The sequence below is a fragment of the Barbus barbus genome, assembly GCF_936440315.1.
Source record: "Barbus barbus genome assembly, chromosome: 27".
NCBI lineage: Eukaryota > Metazoa > Chordata > Actinopteri > Cypriniformes > Cyprinidae > Barbus > Barbus barbus.
The window spans coordinates 13,591,038-13,613,274 of NC_136755.1; the positions used below are offsets into that span (position 1 = coordinate 13,591,038).

The following is a 22,237-nucleotide window of genomic DNA, read 5'->3' on the forward strand; positions in this document are numbered from 1 at the left end:
TCAAAGCCAGTTCATTTGGTGGCCAAGTATAACATTTATTTGAAAAGAAAAAGAACAAAATCTCTACAAGAATTTGTCAACATATTTCAATAAATTTCATCAGCATAAGATCAAGTTAGCTTCCTTACCTCAAATGCATTCCTACAGCCACCATATTACATTTTACAACATCCCCCATTCATATTTCTACAAGTGTGTGTCTGGTGTTACCTATGGTATAATATCTCAAATGAACTTGGGCTTTTTATAACTTGTCATTTCAACTGCAGATCTTGTTTCAGCAAAGGACTTTGATATGGCACCTCAATAAGAGCACATCAGGCACTTCTTGTGACCCTTAATGCCCATATCCAGCCCCAGACCTCATCTCAGTCCTCTGCAGGCCTCCATGCTGTCACACGCCATTAGCCCAGTTTATTCTGCAAAAACATCCAGAAGACCCTCAGGATTGGGGCAGGTGGAAAGTGGCACTAGCTGCCCACTGCCAAGAACAATGCCATCCCTCAGCTGCAGCTCTGCTGGAAGATCTGGGTCAGGCTGGAGAACTGGCCTTCAATGGGTGGCTAATCTTCAAGCAAACAATTTATGGACCACATGCTAATCAACCTTACCAAAACGTCAGCTGCTTCCAAGAATAGCTCAACTCAACCCAACAGAAAGGACTACAAAAATGCCTCTATAAACTGTATATTATGAAGCTACAGATATAGATAGAGCCAAATAGTCATGCCTATTTACAATTCCCCCTTTTGAGAAAGGGATTTTAAATAAATTAATACACAAATAAAATGAATTAATAGGTTAAACAAATAAGTAAATCATTTACAGTATGCGGTCATCTCGCTCCAAACTACTTGTATAATTTTTAAAGTGGATTAAAATGTCAAACCTGCTCTTTTCATAGGAAAATGTAAATGCATAAATAGATTTTAAAAATACAAAATTAAAATCAATACATACTAAAAATTCTAAAAAATAATTATGAAATGATATGTGCTCAAAAGCATTCAAACAGCCAGTCCACCGTCATCTCGCTCCAAACTACTTGTATAACTTTAATAATGGATTAAAATGTCAAACCTGCTCTTTTCCATGCAAAAAATTAAATATATGCATGAATATATGAAATTATAAAATTATTAGCAATACATAATTCAAATAAAAAAGAATTATGAAATGATATGCAATCAAATGCATTCCTACAGCCTGCCCTTTTGTCAAATAATGTCCATAATATCAAATCTGCTCTTTAAATAAATAAATTAGAATTGTTAAAAAATAAACAAATATTCTAAAAATATAGAAGCTGTTTTTCTTTTTCAATTTTTACAAAGTGAGCCCTTTCACTGGTGCTACCCTCAAAAAAAAAAAGGACCCTGAGGTTAAGTCTGTTTTGTTTAATTATAGCAATGTGATGGGATGCATGAGATGACTTAAGAGTTTTTGCTCAGTGTCTGCAATTAACTAATTGCTATTTTAAACTCACCAATACATCAAAATTCAAGCCATCCATATTTTTGAGTTGCAATAATGAGGCACCGGTGTTACTAAAGTGTGAAGTATATGCACAGACACTGCTTCAAAGGTGAAAGGTTAAGCGCATGAGTGACAAATACATCAAGGCCCTGGGCTACTCTAGGAAATCAAATGAAAGTCATTCAGGATGAGATGAAGGCAGCAAAGGGGCTGCTAATAAGTGGCCTACTGCATTAATTCCAGACTCTAGAGTGTCTGCTTGCGTTTTTACAGCCTTGGCAACAATAATGTCACCCGCACACTACATTAATGTATGTGCTCTAAGTGTGTGTGTTTTATTTAGACATCAAACTGCTTAATGCAAGCCTGTAGCAACTAGTCACATTTAATTCAATAAGTGGGTCTATTTTGGTCGACAAGGGAAACAATAAAACTTGAATAAATACAGCAGGACTAACAGTTATGTGATACGAGTGTCTGTGAATCGCTTTTAGTGATGGGGAATGAAATAAAAGAGGACTTAATAGCAAGAATGGTGACAGTAGAAATTACGCATCACATAATCCCATATTGTGTGCATTAAACATACTCTTGAATACTCAGATAAGTGCATTACTAAAGTAATGTTGTTTTTTTATTGTTTGTTTTTTTGCGACTTTCCCTGACAAATACGTTATAAAAAAAAATTGTTTGTTTGTTTGTTTATAAGGCAAACAGATCATGCTGGGAAATTGCATAAGAAGCACTTTCAATCATTTGAGTTATTTATTTTTTTTTTTTGTATTTTGCATATTTGTATTTTTTAGTAACCACATGGCACAAGACCACCTCTATCGCTTGTAATACATTCAATTAATTTAATTATTGTATTTAATGCAGCCTAAAGAAATACTATAGTAATTTTAACAACAAAAAGCATCACTATAAATTACATTAAACAATTAAAATTTTGAGAAGTAAAGCGATATAAAACATCTACCCCTGGTTTCGTAGACAAGGCTTAAGGTTAGTCCCAGACTAAAATGCATGTATGAGTTGTCTCAACTGAAAATATCTTGCTCTGACATATCTTTAAATATGTCAGTGCCGTTGTTCTGTCTCGAGATGCACACCTGTAAAGTTTTCTTCTAAGACATTTTTATAAAAGCTGCTTAAATATCTTAATTCACCTAAGGTCTAGTCCTGGCTTAAACTAAGCCCCGTCTGTGAAACCCTAGAATGTTTCATTCTTATGATCATTTTCTAGAGGGAAATATTGTGTGGTATTGTCTCGATATAAGAATAATATGTTATTGTACTAATCTGATTACAATATAACTAGTAGTTATTTATCTTTAATTAAATATATATCCTAGCATGATAAATATAGACACATGATCTGAGCTGATGTCCTTTTAGCAAACATACTGCTTTATCACAACCATTCTTTAAAAGGTATCAATGAAAAATATTTAAAAATATATATGTTTTTGTGTACATAAAATCAAACCATATACATATACACAATAACTTGCCTTGAGTTTGGACATGGATAAAACAATATATAGCCTGAATATACATGTAATATACTGTAAGTTGCTTTGGATAAAAGCGTCTGCTAAATGCATAAATGTAAATGTAAATGTACATTGCCATTCTTCCTCACCGAGTACAGAACACTACACCACAAAGGTGCACCAATAACTGAAATAAGCAAATCTACTGCTAATCTTTACAGTTCCCAAATGCATGCTGTGATTATGTTCTCATGGAAGCAAATTTTTCTTGTGGAAGCTCATTTACCTTCCTTTTTTGGACCTCACACAAACACACACTACAGAAAGACACACCTGTAATGCCAAAAGGAAGCTTAGCAGTTGGTCTCACGTTAAAATGGAACATTTAGGGGCTGGGAAAGGATCCAAAGCATAGCTAAGGTCTTGTCTTTATGGTTTCATTTGGCAAACACTTCAATTTAAAGGGGTGTGTTTCGCTTTTCAATTACAGCCCTTTTCTTCATGCTTGACTGGGTTTTGATCTTCCTCATCCGAGCTGCTCATATATCTCTGTTAACAGTGAAGGGGTTTATGAAGGACAATGAGCCCGTGATGCCTAGAACTTCATGATTAGAAGTGGTTCTGAATAGAGGCATATTTAAAGAAGCACTTTATCACAAAATAAAAATTCCACAATTCACTCATCCTCATGTGTTTCAAAACCTGGATGACTTTCTTTCTTTGGTAGAACACAAGAGGAGATACTTAACACAATGTCCAAGCTGCTAATTTCCATAGGACAAAAGTGAATGGTGACCATGTCCTTTAAAGGGATAGTCCATCAAAAAAAGGAAAATGGTCATCATTTCCTCACCCTCATGTCATTCCAAACTTGAATGAATAACTTTCATCTGTGGAACATAGAATTTAAAAATCTGTTGTTTTATGTAGCACAGAACAACAAAAGTGATATAGGTTTGGAATGACATGAAGATGGGAAAATAATGATAGAATTTTAATTTTGTGTGAACTATGCATTTCAGAATGATTTCTAAGGAATAAAGAAAGTCTTATGGGTTTGGAACAACATCAGGGAGAGTAAATGAGGGAATTTTCATTTTGGGGAAATTATTCTGGATACTCCTTTAATGGGTCATTTTATAAAACACTGCATATAATAATGTATGTAATTTGAATATCAACAATTTAGACAATGGAGCAAAGAAAAGAACAGATGGGAAGAAATTCAGCTTAACAGAAGGGGAGACGAAAGTTGTCTGCTTCATGTTCGCATTCATTCATTTTCAAAATGGAAATTGCAAGGAGAGAGACAGATGATGTCCAAGCATTCAAACATTTCAAAGTGTTGCCATGGGGACCAAAAGCGAAGAGCCAAAATGTAGACCGTGTCATTATGTGCTTTGTTTATTTAGGTAGAGGCATTTTGGTACTTTTGATATCAGAGGACTGTGCACTTCAGAAGATACAGAACTCATCACAGGCCATCAAAATAGTTACGATGCTCTTAGCGGACGGCCATTACACACATCTGAGACTAATACAGTGCTGGGGTCTCCTAATAGATCCTCTTAATAATCACCTTCGCTGAAGATCTGATTCAGTTACCGGAAATTCTAGAGCAACAAAAAGGTGCGAGGCTGAGAGGAAAGAGTGTGTATATATTAAAAAAGGAGAGAGAGACAGAAACACCTGCACCAGGGTTGGACATATTTTACAATTTACTTATTTAAATTTGAATTACAATTCTGCACCTTCAATTTCAATTTAATTAAAATTCAGGGAACTCATTTGGAATTTAAAAGGCATTATCAATTCAATCCTAAATGGAGCGCAACCCTGAAGTGCACTTCCTGTAGGCTGCATACTGTGGCATCACTCTATTCTGCATTTAACTGAAAAATCAATTAATGCTCATGGTAACAAGACGTACACTGTGTGGTCTGCAGAATGTTGTATATTTACTGGTACACATTTTCCTATTGGCAAAGTGCTAAATACTACAATTAAAGTGAGGCTGATAATTGAATCTGCTGGGCAATTCGCAAACCATGCGTTAAATTGTCATGAACTGAACACGTAATACCCCCTATCACATTTTCAGAGGAATGTGGAAGAGGGAAGGAATGAATGGAGAACAACTGAAACAACAGATGGAAAGGCCAGGCGAATAGTCAAACTCCCTTCTCAGTTAGCACAATCAAAATGTTTTTAATGCTACAAATGTGTCATTAAAAAAAAAAAAAAACTTCTTATTTTAAATTGTAGTGAAAATTAATTGAATGACACGCACACATCTGCTCCAACAATGGGGGTTTGGGAAGAAGGATTTTCTGCCAACACATACACACACACGCACACACACACACACACAAATGCTTGTGTTAAATACACCCCTATCAGTATGTCACGGTGCACACACGAGGAGGACACAGGAATGCGCAGACGAAGATGTAAACTCAAATATAGTCTTTAATGACGACATCAAGGCAGGGCAGGGCAAGGCAAGGCAGGGCAGGGCAAGGCAGGGCAGGGCAGGGCAGGGCAGGGCAAGGCAGGGCAGGGCAAGGCAGGGCAGGGCAAGGCAAGGCAGGGCAGGGCAAGGCAGGGCTGACACAGACAGGAACACCGGGGAGTAACGAGTAGACCAGCCCAAATCAGACTGAACAGACAGGACTAATATACACAGAATAATCATAGATAATGAGACGAACACAGCTGGACAAGGATTAACTAATGATTACATTTAACAAGGACAGGAAACAAACCAAATATGGACACAAGAGGCGGGAACACATGACACAGAGGACTGACACAGTGGCATTTTGTAAGGGATAAATTTTTTTGCTAATTACATGCCGTACACAGGTGAACTCTCCCTCATAGTGTTTTTTTCTGGTGTTGTGAATAGCGATGCATGGATTTTACAATTCTAGCTGATACGGAGAAGCAATGTTGATTTCCAATAACTGATAAATGGCTACGACTTATACTACTTTTTTTCTTTTGCTTTTTTGAACACAATAAAACAGTCCAAACTTAATTTAAGCAACTGACATTAACAAAGCTGACTTAATATAACACTTACAATATGCTACTATTTTCTTAATAAAAAGTTCAAAATAAAATATTAAAAACTAAAAGCAATTGTTTTAAAAGCTTAGATGACAGTAAAAATCATCTAAAAACAGAACAGGAGAAATCAGCATGCATAATAATATCCAACTCCAGGTGATAACAACTTTTACTCATTGTTGATGGAAAGAAATAATATTGTATTTAAACATCCATTCTTACTTTTTACAGACAGACAGAAAGACAGAGAATTATAGACAGATAGAACGATGGTTAGTAGTGGTCGACAGATAAATCGCCAAGGCCGATATATTGGCTGATATTTGGCATTTTTCAAATATCGACATCAGCCGATAAGTTTTTATGTTTGGCCAATGTGCTCGAGGCGGGACTTTTATTTTGACGGCGCTGAAAGCGGCAGCGCCTGAGCACACAGTGCTCACATTCTGCCTCTTGTTTAACATTTCTGTCTAATACAGATAGAAGTCTGTCTAATAATCAGATATAACTGTTTAATAAGGCACTTGTTTTCAGCAATTCCGTTTTTTATTCCATGTTATACTCACTTCTTCTGTGGATGAAGTTGGATCACGAATGATTCGCGCGAACATTCAGCGAACACAAAGTGAAAGTACCGTTAATCCTCTGCGTCTTCAGCAGCTCAGATGTCGGGAGTAAATGACGTCTTCAGCAGCTCAGATGTCGGGAGTAAATGACGACTGCTATATTCATTATTACATCCAACAACAAAACACCTAAATCGCTTAATCGGAGACATCTTGTCTTCCCCGTCTCGCACTGGAGTCAACACAATGGCGGACGGATGACAGTTCTCAGGGCGGGTCTAAGGTAAGACGGTCTTGTCAATCAACTATCGTGGGAGGGGCCTGTACAGAACTATGTCATTCTGGCAGGAATCTCAGAACAGCCTGATTTGAGAAAGGGGATTTTAAAATAGGGATTTAAAAAAAAAAAACACTGGGTGGATTTTTATCACTTGACAAGTGAATTTTGCATCCAATGGCCCCTTTAAATAATTATTTATTTGTGAAAAATACTTTGTCATGTAAAGCATGTTTATTTTACACATTTATTTTTTATTCCATTTTCAAATGACTTCAAATTTCTTAAATATTAATTAAAATAAATAAAATTATATCAGCTTTATATCGGCCACCCTGCATAGACAGACAGACAGACAGACAATTTTATCACTTTAATTAAATTTTTATCAATTGAATTTCTGAAGCTCTCAGAAGACAACAGTCACTTTGAACCTCATGGGACAGAGAATATATTTATCCAACAACAGTAAAATCCACCTCAAGTCCATGTCATTTCATTTTATTATTTGGTGGATTCAAAATTAGCCACGCATAAACTCATTTGTTATCTTGTTGTCAGTCATGCGAAACAAACCATTTGAATGAGAATGAACAAAAATATAAACAGCAATGAGAGAGAGAGAGCGCACATGAATCAGCTGAGCAGATGATGAAGAATGAGCAATGGGTGGAGAGTCTGCCTCTGTTCCACTACCAACGGTTCAGTGGCCTCTCAAAAATGACATCTGCTCACTGATTATTGGGGTAAAGGTTTTAATGATTGGCTCAGCGACAACAGCATGTCCCTGAGTGGGTGCAGATCCGTTCACAAACCCATTTGTTTGAATTGAAGAGCACAAAAGGAGCGTTTAATTGTGTTTCTGTCACGCTTCTGAAAAGCACACTCATCATAGGGTACGTAAGCATGGGGAAAACACGGTAAACACCGACAGTGACATCAGAATGCCTCAGTATCACGCCTACGCCTGTGAAGCTCATCACGCGCCCACTCACCAGTAGTGCTTTTTGTGGAGCAAAATATGCAAGAATGGTAACTACCTAAAAATAACATTTGTATTTTGCCACTTTGACATATGGGGACAGAGAGATACAGAAAGAGAAGGGAAGAAATGATGGGAAGAAGACAGGGAAATCGCATCATTCAATGTGTCAGCATGCATGAAGTTAACTACTAGATGACTGCTCCGATTGTAGGTTGTGTGTCAGCATTAACACTCAATATTATATTTAAGCAATAATGCACAGCCTGATGGTCATTACTGCAAAATAAACCCCCGGATCAATAATAATGAAGCGCAATAGAATGATAGACAGACAGAACAACAGACAGAACAGACAGCATGATAGACAAATAGAAAGACAAAACGGCAGACAGAATGACAGAACAACAAACTGAACCTATGACAGAGAGAGACTGATAGATGGACAAAACAGAAGGATAGACAGAACCCAAGAATGACAGAGACAGAAGGAGAGATGGATAGAACACAGAATGAAAGAGAAAGAACAAACGATGGGCAAGAATGAGAGACGACTAACAGAACCTATGACAGAGAGAGAGAAAAATAGACGGACAGAATGACAGACAAAATCTAAGAATGACAAAGTCAGACCTAAAGATTCACAGAACAACAGACAGAACCATTCAAGGATAGAGAGACAGAACAACAGGCAGAATAATAGACAGACAGAAGGTAACACTAAACACCGAAATAAAAACAACAAAAAAAATCCAAGTGAAAGCAGGCAACAACTAGCAAACAGAAACAGCAGGCTATGTACCTGAAACCTATGTTGTGCTCTTCACTGCCTAATATATTCAATAAGCGTGGGTTAATGTACCAAACTGCAGGTTTCTAGCCAAGAAGGAGAACATGTTTAGCTGATTACTCGATACGAGGATCAAAATCCTGTGCTCCCATCAGCTCCTATATAAATTTAATCTCACACCTCTCACCAATCCACTTAAGAGAGCTACGGTGGCGCTACACATGTGTTTTTTGAGGACAACAAGGAGTGGCATTCTCCCACAGAGGGCACGGCCACACTCTCTCTGAATCAGCGAAAATATCGATTAGAAAAGCAGGGGGGTCTCTTTAACAAGTCCACTCACGCCTGCAGAGATGTATGTGTGTGTGTTGGTGGGAAGAGTGCTGAAACGGCTCTTTCATGTAAGCCCCTGTGAAACACTCTCATGGAGGATATGATCTCAGTCCTGTCAGGAAGGTGAGGAGGAATCGAGCCTGAATTATGATGAGATATGGAGCTTGATGAGAAATTGAGAGTGTGTGCGCATCTGTGCGCAGGTGTATATCATTGTGAAATGTGTTTGTCTGTGTGTGTGTTCACAGGATTTAAAGCGCAAGCCTGTTCCTTTACTAGCTCCGGCAGCGAACACCGGTGAGTACATTCATCATAGTGATGCATTTTAGTTAAGTGGTCTATTCTCAGTGACTTTCAGAATAATGCTATTAATTAGTGGTGTCGTGCTAAACATTAAATTACATTGGAGTTGCTTGGCTGTGACCCAAACGAAAGAACAGTGCACTATATTCCTCCCAAAACACCTCTCTCAACACAAACCGCTGCTAACCTCGGCAATGTTCAGCTTTATTCCCAAGAAAGTTGTTATAATGGTCACTGTAAACTGCACTGCTGATTAGACATTCGTGCTAGTGGCAATGCTGATTAAAGCTGATTAAAGATTTTGCTGTTTAATCTAAAAATCTCAAGCAAAACTTCAGAATTATTCAAAGGTTGCTTGAATCATTGGTTTGTGACAGACTCATAAGTAAAAGTCCAAACTTGCAAGCAACAGAAAAATATGACCATTGTTCTGGTTATGCTTCTTTTTCAGCAGTACATTTTATACCCTTTCATGTCTGTATCTTATCTTAACATTAGTTTTCCTTTGTTGTCTTATATATTGTTCCAGTTAATCAGGTTAAAATAGACCATTCATATTCCTGGAAGTCTCTTAAGTCGGATGTAGATCTTGATACTGAAATGCATCAAAACAAAGTATTATAGAGAAGCAATCAGACTCATGCGGAGATTAAATATTTGCACAGTTGTTTGATTTGCTAAAAAAGCAACATCATGCATATCGCAATGATTTTAAGATAAAACTAATCTCCATTAATTAATTCAAACTATCCACTTCAGTGAACCAGTTCAAAAATCATTCTGATTTAATGATTCACTGACATCATCCCTCAAAAATATTCAAAGTCACTAACTGCTTTATAAAATATTGCTGTATATTACTATAAACTGTTATATTCAGTCATATAACTAAAATTATCAAAATAAAAATATTCATCCTTGCATTCTTTCAATAAAAACAGTGGAAAACATGCATATTTTTGCATAAAACATTTTGAATATACTTGATAACATTGGATGCTTGGTTGAAATTATGTTACAGTGGGAATTAAAAAAAACAATTCTAATTCAAAGTGAATACAGCATGAAATAAATAGGGATTTTTTAAAAAATATTAATTTGCTATATAATGTCCATTAACAAAAACAGCATGTACATATACATTTCTAACCCACTTATGAAACATATTAAATAAACCACAAGTGGTTCATTCAGTCTTTCCTCTTTTTTTTATTTGGTGCCATCTATTCAGCCAACTGTGATTGAGATTGTTTCTCTCTGTCATACAGACTTTCATTACGGAGCGAGATTGCTCTTGCTTTAAAGATGGGTTCTCACAAGAGCTAGCAGTGAAGAAAACGCAGGGCTTGTGCAACGGGTGGCTCCCTTAATGGGAGTGGCAGCTGCATTGGGGCTTGATTGAGAGCGTTAATTGATAGCACTGCTCATAATGCCCCTAATGTTTCACCATCACGCCGGGGGGCTTTTTTTCTGAGAGGATAAAGAGGAAGAATCCAGATGCAAAATGAAGACGCAGAGCCCTCATTTATAACCATTATCCTTCCCTCTCAACTCCACCCCCTCAAAATAAGCGGAGAGCATGGCTGAAATTAGTGTTTTTAGTGTTTGTTTTTTTTTGGAGGAGGAGAATCTCAAACTTAGGCCCTAGTATACATGGACATAATGTGGTCAATTAGACACCTTGCTTTGAGGAAATGGTGCATTCATTGTAAAGCGCAACAACTAATGAGCTGTATGAGAATATATAATAAAATGGAACAAAAATACATCAAAGGGCTTGTTGTCCCAAGTTGATTTTACGTCTGTTGTATCACTTTCCCATCTATTTCTGCTCACCTGATTTACATTTGTATATCTGGTAGATGCTTTTATCCAAATGGACTTATGGTGCATTATGGTGCACTCAGATTAATATTTTATATCCATTTCTTTATTTATCCATCAGTTCTCATTGAATAATTAGCTGAATAATGCTCAGTTAGCCCATCGTCATTGCAAAATAAATCCATCCAGAGATTTATTTTGGAATAAGGATTGCCTGACTGTACTCAAACTAGCTTGGGTTGTATGATATGATCACCAAGATTCAGAGCGCACACACACACACCTACATATGTATATATATTAGGGTTGTAGCGGTACACAAATATCACGGTTCGGTACGTACCTCGGTTTTGACTTCGCGGTTCGGTACAGCAGGAGGAAAAAAACTAAACATGAATTGCTTATTTTTAATTAAACAATGGTTTACTGAAAAAAATTGTCTTTCTTTAAATAAATGCAATTATCATTATAATTTTCTTAGGGATAAAAATACCTCAGCTTCTGCTCTAAACTATAGGAGGCCCTTTTACATTACTATAAGGTTACAATTAACAACAGAGCTCAAACTTAAATTCAATTACTAATTATTTTTAACTATTATAATCAACACTCAAATGTAAAATATTTATGCAAACATGTAAATTGTTTTAAAATTAACTTCTAACTTACACAATTTCTATTTGTTGTTGAAATATAACTTGTTTCATAAAATATCTATTTAAACTAGGACTGGACGATTTTTCAGATTTTATCGATTAATTCGAATATAAAGTTTTGCCATAATTTTATTTTTTAGAAATCGAGGAATTACGATTTTAAGTAGCATTATTAGCAAACGTTAGAATTAGACACTTTGACAATATGCCAATGATAACAGTAAAGAGAAAAGAACGATCCAACCACGTCGTGCACGTGATTAACCGCTCACGTGTGACACACTCATATAACTAGGCACCATTCACACAGAATGTGCTTTTGTGTTGAAAAAAATGTGACGCAGTGGAATAGGAAAAACATGCAAGAAGATGGGAGTTGAACTACTTTTAAATTGAGACTAGTAATAGTGCTTGTGTTTACCAGCCAGCTGCAAGTTTCTGAAGCAGCTCTCCGCGCTGCTTGACTAAACTAGTTTTTTGTGAGTTGGCACCACGTGGAGGACGGAACAAAAGCTCGTCGGAGCTGTAAGGGGTAACGGTAACATAATACACTCATCATGGGCTGCTTTTAAATGAACAATTATTTATAAAACAAAATATCTTCTTTGGCCATATTAGCCTACTCATAGCATTAACACAGGTTTTAGTCCTTTCAAACTCTATCTGGAATGTCACCGTTTCTGTCAACTTCCCGATCAGGCAAAAACACGCACACACAAATGAAATCGTCTGCCTGATGAAAAAAATTATTTTAAAAAATTTAGTTAATATTTGCATCATTTATGATTTATTTTGTCCACCCCGCAACCCACCTGCAAATAATCAGAATGCATTTTTTAATTACCCGACCCGCAGATTATCTGCAGCGCCTGTGCAGGGTTTTTCCTGCATTGAAAATGTTTTGGTGACCGCCAGAACAAGGTTTTGTCCCACCAAAGCCATATTTGATCGGTTTGTGTGATTTATGAGTGATGTAAATGACTGCTGCGCTTGTGATAGCGCACGTGTTAACTGCGCGAGGACGGGCTCTCTGCTCTCTCTGGGCCTGTTTACACCTGGTCACTTCATGCGTTTTCTCTGGTCGGACAGCTATCCGAATCCGATCGTGAAAAGACCAGTCCTCCGTATTCGAAACGCTTTCGAGACTAAAGTAACTTATCTTTCCACTGCTGATGCCGCTCTCTCCTGTTGCGATCTTCGATCTTTTAATTGGCTGATGATGAATAAAATGCAGCGCACTGTTGATTTCTTTGACGTGATGGTGCGGTAGGCCTAATTCAAGATCGGATTTATATTTATTTTTTATGTGGCCAAAAGTAACAAATCAGATGGATATCCGATCCGACGAAATGCATAAAGTAACCAGGTATAAACAAGCCCTAACGGTCTTTCCTCTAACACACTTTCAATAAAAGAAAAAGATTTAACCTTAATAATAATAATAAAAGATTTAGCCTTAATAATCCACAGTAGCCTCAGGTTATTTATATGACAATGTGTAGTTAAAATCATTTACTTTAGACGGACTGAGGTGAAACCAGCCACAAAGCAATCTGTTAGCCAGCTGCTAATTCTATTCTGATGTATGGTAGAAAATTAGACTACTAGTTAAATATAAACTTTTTAATGCTACTTTTAAATGCTTTTTCAATATTGATATAATTATAATTGTGAGGTCTAGCAAAGAAGGATCCTATCTTACAAAAATATGAAAGGCAGTTTTATTATATTGTTTTTTTTTTTCATGAATAAATATAATTAAATTGGGTGAGGGTGTGTGTGGATGACCGTCAGCCACCACCGGAGATCTTTTTTGACCCAGGAAAAACCCTGCTGTGGATATAACCATGATCGAACTACTACGTTTTGTTCTTTCAGTAATTGAAATGTTTCTATTTCTTTTTTCCTCTTCAGTCTTATATTGGACAACATTAAACCTCATGAGTTACATCAGACTTCTCCCTGTTGGAGTTTAAATGTTTCTATTTATTTCGTCCAATGTTAAATTAAACCTAATGAGTAGCATCAAACTACTCCAATTTAGGAGTTTAACTTTTTTAAATTAATTTTGTCCTGCTCAGACTTGTATTGGACGATATTTAAGTTACATCAGACTTCTCAATTTTAGGAGATTAAATGTCTATTTTGTCCTCCACAGTTTAGTATTGGATGATGTTGCATCAGACTGCTCCATTTTGTTTGTATTTAGTTTTGTCTTATATTAAGTATCCTGATATACATAATGTTATGCATAAACCCCATTTTAAAGGCATATTAAAATGTTCACTGTATAAGGAATACTTTTTGTGATTATTTATATAACAATGTTATATAAAGCTTGCCTTGAAGCATCAGAATCGGCATCGGTATCAGCCGATCACCATGACAAGAAATCAGTACTCTGTATCAGTAATCCTGATAGGAGCATTTCTAGCCTATATAGTTCACTTTAAAGTGTAAAACTCTTCATTATGATTCCATACTATACAGGACAGAGCATCATTAGGACAAAATAAATTGTTGATTGGGTATGCTGATGTTCTTGATGAGCTTGGCTTCACACTTCTGTGAAGGACAGTCATAAAGGAAATCGCTATTCAGCCGTGGGCTATTGATAAGAGCTCTGGGCTTCTCATTATTCTGCTGTCTTTACTGAAAGTCAGACCAGGGGCATGTGCTACATACATCACTCTTTAATTCTGCTCCTGTACACAGTTTCAGCAGACCTGCATAGAAGGTCATGTGACAAGAAGTGGCACATAATTATAGTGCCAGACTGAATTAGTCTGAAACGTATGGATGAGATAGGGTTTGTCCATACTGGTGTAGGTCATCACTCAGGGCTCTGGACGCTCCTGTCCTCTTCACCTGCTCAGGGAGCTTGTTTTTTTTGTTACAACTTTTTTTCCAACTGTTGCTTGCCAAATTGTACAATCAGTCACAGCAAAACTGTGACTTAATTTCAGAGCCTGCCAGAACTTTGTAAGTCTCATAATAAAAGTGAATGAATCTGTGAGCATATCACACCAAGCGATCCAAGAAATCCACAATTTTTTTTTTGTTTGTTTTTTGTTTTTTAACTACTTGAACTAAATGTGCAGCCCCACTTTAGACATCCATTTATAAACTAGAACAATTTTATCACATTGAACAAACCAGGTTGACCACCCATCATATGCAGCATCAGATAAAACTGATGAACGCAAAGAAACACTTCATATGAAAACATAAATCATAATGCATATAGACCACGTTCATGATCGCCATCTCAATCAGACATTATTTTCCATTTATACTGTTTAGAACTAGATGAACCCAGAGGACCTGATTCACCTGCCATCAGTGTACAATCTCAATTAGATAATTAATCTAATTAGGGTAGATTAATTCTCCTTGCTGCTTCTCTGAAGCGAGCATTAATATTGCTGCTTTTTGGGTCATAAAGCACTCCCATCAAAAGAAATATGACGAGAAGTCAGCATGGAATCAAGAGGAAATCTGCGCACGGATTCTCAGTCTTTAAATTGGCCGTGCATATTAATGCAATTAGCCTATAAATTGAGATAAAAGTCTACATTTACGCCATGCTAGTGCAGAGTCCACTTTACATAATTACAGGGTTTCCCAGAAATGAGAGATTGAACATGTTCACGTTAGTGAACGACTCTTACCTTCGTACACGGCTTTGAAGCCCTGGCCACTTACGGCGTAGTCTGACAGCAGCCATAGTGTGAGTCTGGGTCCTGTGCTGACTATAGGGGCGGGCAGTTGAAACCCTGTCAACCTAAAATGCAGAAAAAGAACAAAGCTCACGTTAACCCAGAGTACTGTTATACAAACCGAATGCTGGAGCTTGTCAGCTACAAACGTTTGAGTGCCAAACAGACTGCTAAATCTCAATTTCCAGCTTTAACAGAAAATAAAACCTTTAAAAGCTGTTTACTGTGGTGTAAAAGCAAACTAGGACAGCACAGGTGATAAGTGAGAGAATTCTGTGCAGCATGGGCCACCAGAGACACCATGGCTCATGCACCAATCATAAGAGTGGTAGCTAATAAACGCTTTACAGACCTATCAAAATCACAATCAATAGAGCAGCTAAAAGAGCTTATTTCACAGGTCGGCGGTTACAGATGGAAGCTATCTACTCTGCTTTCAGCTGTAAGCAGGTCAATGACGTGATGCTATCTATTAATTGATTCAAAAATACACTTCACACATTCAGTGATTTGAATACTCCCTTCCATGATGAGTATGCTTTAAAATTTAAATCAATGTTTTGGAGGAAAATGTCATGTTGACAAAACTGCCCTTGATATCACAGTAAAGGGGAAAAAGCCTCTAACTGAAAACAAACAAATAAATAAATATTATTAAAAAAAACATTAAATTTACACAAGTATTAAACAAGTTCTAAGTATATATGACATGATACTTCAGATATATATCACACACATAAATGAATGTTTTACACATTTAAATATTTTCTTTTCTCTACTAATAAATATTGATAAGATAACTGTCATAACAGTTTTTTTAACTTTTTAACTTTTTTTTAAATGTCACTTGGTGCTATTGCCCCAAAAACAATTATTTTTATTAATTTTGTAATTTATTAATCACCTGAAGCCAACATGAGTACAAAGAGAACAATAAACCATATTTTTAAGTAGTTTTTTTGTGTGTTTTTTTTTTTGTCCTTTTTATCCTGGAAAATTTTAAACAGGGCTAAACCGTGCACAAACAACTGTGACCCTGGACCACAAAAGCAGTCTTAAGTAGCACGTATATTTGTATATTTGTATATTTGTAGCAATAGCCAAAAGTACATTGTATGGTTCAAAATAATTGATTTTTATTTTATACCAAAAAATGATTAGGATATTAAGTAAAGATCATGTTCCATGAAGTTATTTAGCTAATTTCCTACCATAAATATATCAAAACTTAATTTTTTATTTGTAATACGCATTGCTAAAGACTTCGTTTGGACAGCAGGTGATTTTCTCAATATTTAGATTTTTTTTATTATTATTTCTTTTTTGCACCCTCAGATTCCAGATTTTCAAATAGTTGTATCTCGGCCAAATATTGTCCATAACAAACCATACATCAATGGAAAGCTTATTTATTCAGCTTTCAGATGATATATAAATCTCAATTTTGAAAAATGTACCCTTATGACTGGTTTTGTGGTCCATGGTCACAAATGTAACAATCATACACCATAATACTGAAACACATGTTTGCATTTATAAACATGTTCATAACTTTCATTAAGGCAATGTATTGTTTTGATACATTAATAACTGCAAAAGAGTGGAGTAATCTGTAGCCTACTGTAAGAATGCATCCTGAGGGCTATTTTTTTTTGGGTAGATTAGATCAAAACAAAGCCTCCAGGTGTGCTCGACAACTGCACGAACATGCTCGCATTTCCCCACAGCACCACTATGACCCATTTAGTCCTCCAGGGTGTCAGCAGAGCAGGATGTTAAACTGTGTGATGCAGGTTTAGCTACAGGCATCGCTCTGAGCGTTCATGTTCCAGGGCTTTTAAGTCAGATCCCAGAGCTGTCATCTAATCTCCATCAGCTCAAACACACCGACCGGACACCGGCTGCCATTTTACATAATCTTTGTTAGAAATATGTAATTGAGCTGAACTATAGGCAGGAAGTAGATGACTTAGACAAGTGAATACTATTATTTCTAAATACAACAAAAATCTCTTTACCCAGAAAGCCATTGTTTAAAGTAAAAATACGTTTTCGAATCCCAGGCTAATGTCCTCAGAAAGCATGCAATCAAAACATTGCTTAGTGAGTTTGGGTGGCAGGCCAACCAATGGCAGACAGGAGAATGTTTAGAAAACCTGATTTAACCAACTTTCTTTTTTCTTCTTCTTTTTTTTTCACCCTCTCAATGTCCCATAAATAGGATTTTTTTTAAAAAATGTTGATGCTGTAAACAGAATGTGCTTTTGTTAAGGATTCAGGACACACAGTACCATTCCAAAAAAAACTTTTTAGCAAGAAAACTTGCAATTGGTTACTTAGGGCTGGGCGATATATCGAACTCGATGATCATGCACATCTCGTCAGTAAAGCCGGTTCCGTGATTAGCGGTAAATCAGGTGATGGAGATTTATCACCGGAACCGGCTTTACTGACAAGATGCGCTTGACAATCGCGTTCGATATATCGCCCAGCCCTAGGGTTACTTTTGTTCAGCAACAATGCATAAAATTGATCAAAAGTGATGGTAAAGGCATTTATAACGTTACTATTCTTTCAATAGAACACCATTCATAAAGGAATGATGTCGCAATTCCCACACATATAGCATTACGGATTCCAACACTGATAGTAAAAGGAAATAAGATATCTTAAGCACCAAGTATATTAAAATAATTTATGAAGGATCATGTTTTTTTATCACAACTGACCATTTAAAATATATTACAATAGTAAAAGGTCACTTTAAATTGTAATATTTTACAATATTACAGCTTTTACTGGTTTTTCATCAAAACATTCTGCTGTGCTAAGATATTTTCTAAATATATATATATAAAAAAAACCTTACCACTATAAAGTAGTGTATACAAAGCTTAAACCGTTTAATTGTCACACTCATGGAATTCCAAAATCACATTGTCATATAGAACACAAAGTAAACTTTCAAAAAATCATTATGCAGAACTTCAAGCAAAAGTAAAAATTTTTGGTTGAACTGTTCCATTAAAACAGAATGCAACTTGTTTTTTAAGATGCCACAATGTTCTTGCTTCCTGTTTTGCCTCTGAAAATACTCAAAATACACAAATACATCTCCCATTTTCAGACCAAACAGGAGATCATCACTTAAGTTCACCTCCAGGGCAAGAAGGTAAGAAAGAGGCACTGGCGTCATATCACAACAGATGAACTAAAGATTGCCCAAATGAGGCAGGTCTGGGCAGGAAACGGTGGAGTGTGCTGAGGCCAGAGGCGGCCTCCATTAGGAGACATTTCCACATGGATGAGTACTGCAGCATCCAGTCCAGATTCTCCATTAGAAAAAGGAACACTTCCCTCTACAATTATCCCAGGTGCTCCTTTGGGAATAGAGAAGGGACACTGGAGAAGGAAGCGGGAGGAGAAAAATACAAAACTGGAGAAGGAGAACAGGTGGTGGTTTACAGAGTTCATTGAAGAGGGAGGAAAGACAGATTGGACTTCGAAGTCTGTGTGTATGTGCTTCAGTGTTTTTCAGTTTGTGTGTGTGCACAGTCTGTATTTGCATGCAGTCTGCTGATAATATTAGTGTTTATATTTGCGTACATGTCGTTTAACGTGAGTACCAGCATGAGTGTGTGCTCAAAACGTGTGTGTGTGTGCGTTATGAAGGGGGTGTCACTGTAGAAATTCTCCTTATTTAAGCCATCCATAAACACCCCATCCGCCCTCCTCCAGCCTTCGGGAGCTCCAAGCACAGGCTGATTTACTGAGTCCTGCACTTCTTCTTAATAAAATGTGATTAAATGGAATGTCAGGCCATGAATAATGAACCTCGCCATCCAACCACTGTCACCACACATCAGAGAGCTACCAGTGCTCTGTGTCCCACACCACAGCTCTCAGCACTAAACCACACCTGGGGTTAACATTAAACTGGCCACATTAGCATGGATGGTTCTATTTGGATTTCAGACATGGGCTCCAATAATTATAGAAGCTGCTACTGTCTGTTTCAAGAATACAAAGGTAAGCATTGCCAGTGTGAGTTGCATTTAGTTGGATGGTTGAACATGACAAAAATATATAATTCTCACATTTTAAACACTTTTTCTCAACAGAATACACACAACTCAAATGAATGTTTGCTACTACACTTAAGTAGTCTCTTATGATCACTCAGGCTGCATTAATAAAATTTAGTGCTATCAAACTATTAATCGCGATTAATCACATCCAAAATAAAAGTGTTTGTTTACATAATATATGTGTGTGTACTGTGTATATTATGTATGTATACACACATATACACGTATATATTTAAGAAAAATATGATATGCTTATACATTTTAAATATTTATATATCAATTATATTAATATAAATACATACATGGAAATACATGGACATTTTCAAAATATATACGGTTGTGTGTGTATTTATATATACATAATAAATATACACAGTAAACACATATATTGTGTAAACAAAAACTTTTATTTTGGATGCGATTAATCGCTTGACAGCACTAATAAAATGAATTAAAAGTTAATCAAATTTATTAAAATAAGATTTGTTTATTTAAACTTTTTTTGCGCTGTAATAGCAAAGCTTTTATTTACTTATTATTATTTCATATTCTCAATATGGAAAAGATTTATGCTGCTTAATATTTTTGTGAAAACTGACTTTTTTCAGGATTCTTTGACTACAAGATTTAGTTCAAAAGAACAGAATTTATTTAGAATAGAAATCTCACATTATACATGTCTTTGATCACTTTTGATGCATATTTACTGAATAAATGTTTAACCTGCTAAAAAAACTAAAAAACAAAAACAAGAGTCTGTTCTAAAGAGTTTTGGAATTTTCAAAAACAAAATAAGTAAATAAGAAAATAAGAAATTTTCAAATTTGGTTTATTTAGCATTCATGTCAACTAAAATGTTATTTGACAAAAAAAGGTTAGGCAGCAAGAATTAAATACATGTTTTTTCTTTCAAACTGATAGATGGAGTGAAACTGGATGTAACAAAGTGCTGAGTTACACATTTCTAAAAGTTGAAATACTTTGAATTGGAGTCTGCATCTTAAGCCGGTCGCACACCGTATGAGAAGTGCCTGCAGTGTCGCGTTGCACCACGTCTTTAAAATTCAAACACATTGTTTTCTATGAGTGTACACACACCGGCGGCACCATTCGGCATCTGTCCACAGTGCCTAGAAACGATTCAAAACGTAAAGACGTGGCGGGATGCGACATGGTGCTGCGCTTCTCGTCTGGTGTGCGACCAGCTTTATAAACACCTATGGAACGAGACGATAAAACAAATGTGACCAAAACCACCTGCTTGCTTTTTTTAAAAACAACACATTAACAGCATCAAACAAAAGCAGGCTGGCCTTTCACTAATCTCATTCAAAGGATGAAGGTGGGAATTGCTGATGCAGCCATATTCCAGCAGGAAGAAGGACACCCTGGAGAGGAAAGACAGAGAGGGGAAAACGGATGCAGGGGCAGGATTCTTTCAGGCAAGCAGGGAGAAAACATTAGGGGATAAATTACAGAGAAAGAGCAAGGGTGAGCGAGGAATACGTTATGTGTGCATGCATCTATCAATCTTATGACATATTCCAGTGTAACTGGGATCTGAAGTGAATGAATCGACAGCTTGTTTCTTGGGGAGAAGGTTGGAAACCTGCGAGTTCATCTAAAGCTATATGTGAAATGTCCATAAATAATCGGGGTCTTCTTTGCAGGGTTCTCCACGGATGGAGAGATCTTCATTCACAAAGTCCACCTGTAGGCCAGAGGAACGAGGCGAGGTGAACTGGATTGATGGTGTTCTCAGCGCAGACTGCTGTATCCAACACAATCACTGCCGTAACTCTCTTGTCTTCAAGGACTGAGCATTCCTGGGTGGCAGCAGTTATGCACCCACTGAAGCGCCTCGGAGTGGCTAACGTCCAGGGTAAAAGCTGTCCAATTATCCTCTCCTGCCATTATTTCCAACCTTCATAAACACATGCTTCTCCATTCCGCCGACCCACACACACACATTTCCACTCAAACACCTCTCGCCCAGCCACCGGAGCTATTTTTGCACCGCTTTCATGATGGGTGGATAGCACAAGTCTATCATGGCTCGTAATATGTACAATGAGTGGTTTTGTTCTTGAGACTGGATTACTGTAATGTATCTGACTTAAGAGTACACACAGAGTGGAAAGCAAACAAACACGTCAACCGAGGCCTAGGCCATCTGCTAGAAACATCTGTAAGGAACTGCATTACAGTGTTATACGAGATTCTATCCACCCTTTCTTAATGTCTGTTCGAATACAGAGCTTGATATCTTCTTGTAGCTAATCAAAAAAAGCCTTTTAACCAGGTAGCACTATGCTAAGCTAGTAAGCTAGCTTGCTAACTGAAGACTAACTGATAAAAGAAAGGGAAATGTTTATTAATTTTTTACTTTGTTTATAGGCCTATATGTGTATACGTTTAATTTATTCTCATTGAAACATTACTGTACTCTAAAGTGATTTCATATAATTTCTAAACAGGAACAGAGTACCCATAAATAGAGTGCAATTTATTTTTTATTTTTTTGTATCAGCCAAAGAAATAGATTTGGGTTCCAAGGGAATAGGATCTTTCATGTTTACAGGCTTTCGGGAAACATAAATCACAGTTGGGAGAACCCAAAAGGGAAGACCTCCTTTTGATCTGTCTGTAGTGGTA

At 36.7% G+C, this 22,237-nt stretch overlaps 1 protein-coding gene across 1 annotated transcript in view; it reads right to left on the bottom strand.

The window, feature by feature from the left end:
- Nucleotides 1–22,237, bottom strand: part of LOC306847270 (CUB and sushi domain-containing protein 2-like) — a gene marked incomplete at its 5' end in the record, with an annotated part of 308,039 nt that overhangs the window by 243,533 nt on the left and 42,269 nt on the right. Inside the window, one exon of the mRNA XM_079381119.1 lies at nt 15,447–15,559. Coding sequence (XP_079237245.1) covers nt 15,447–15,559 — 113 coding nt within the window. The remainder of the gene's footprint in view (nt 1–15,446; nt 15,560–22,237) is intronic.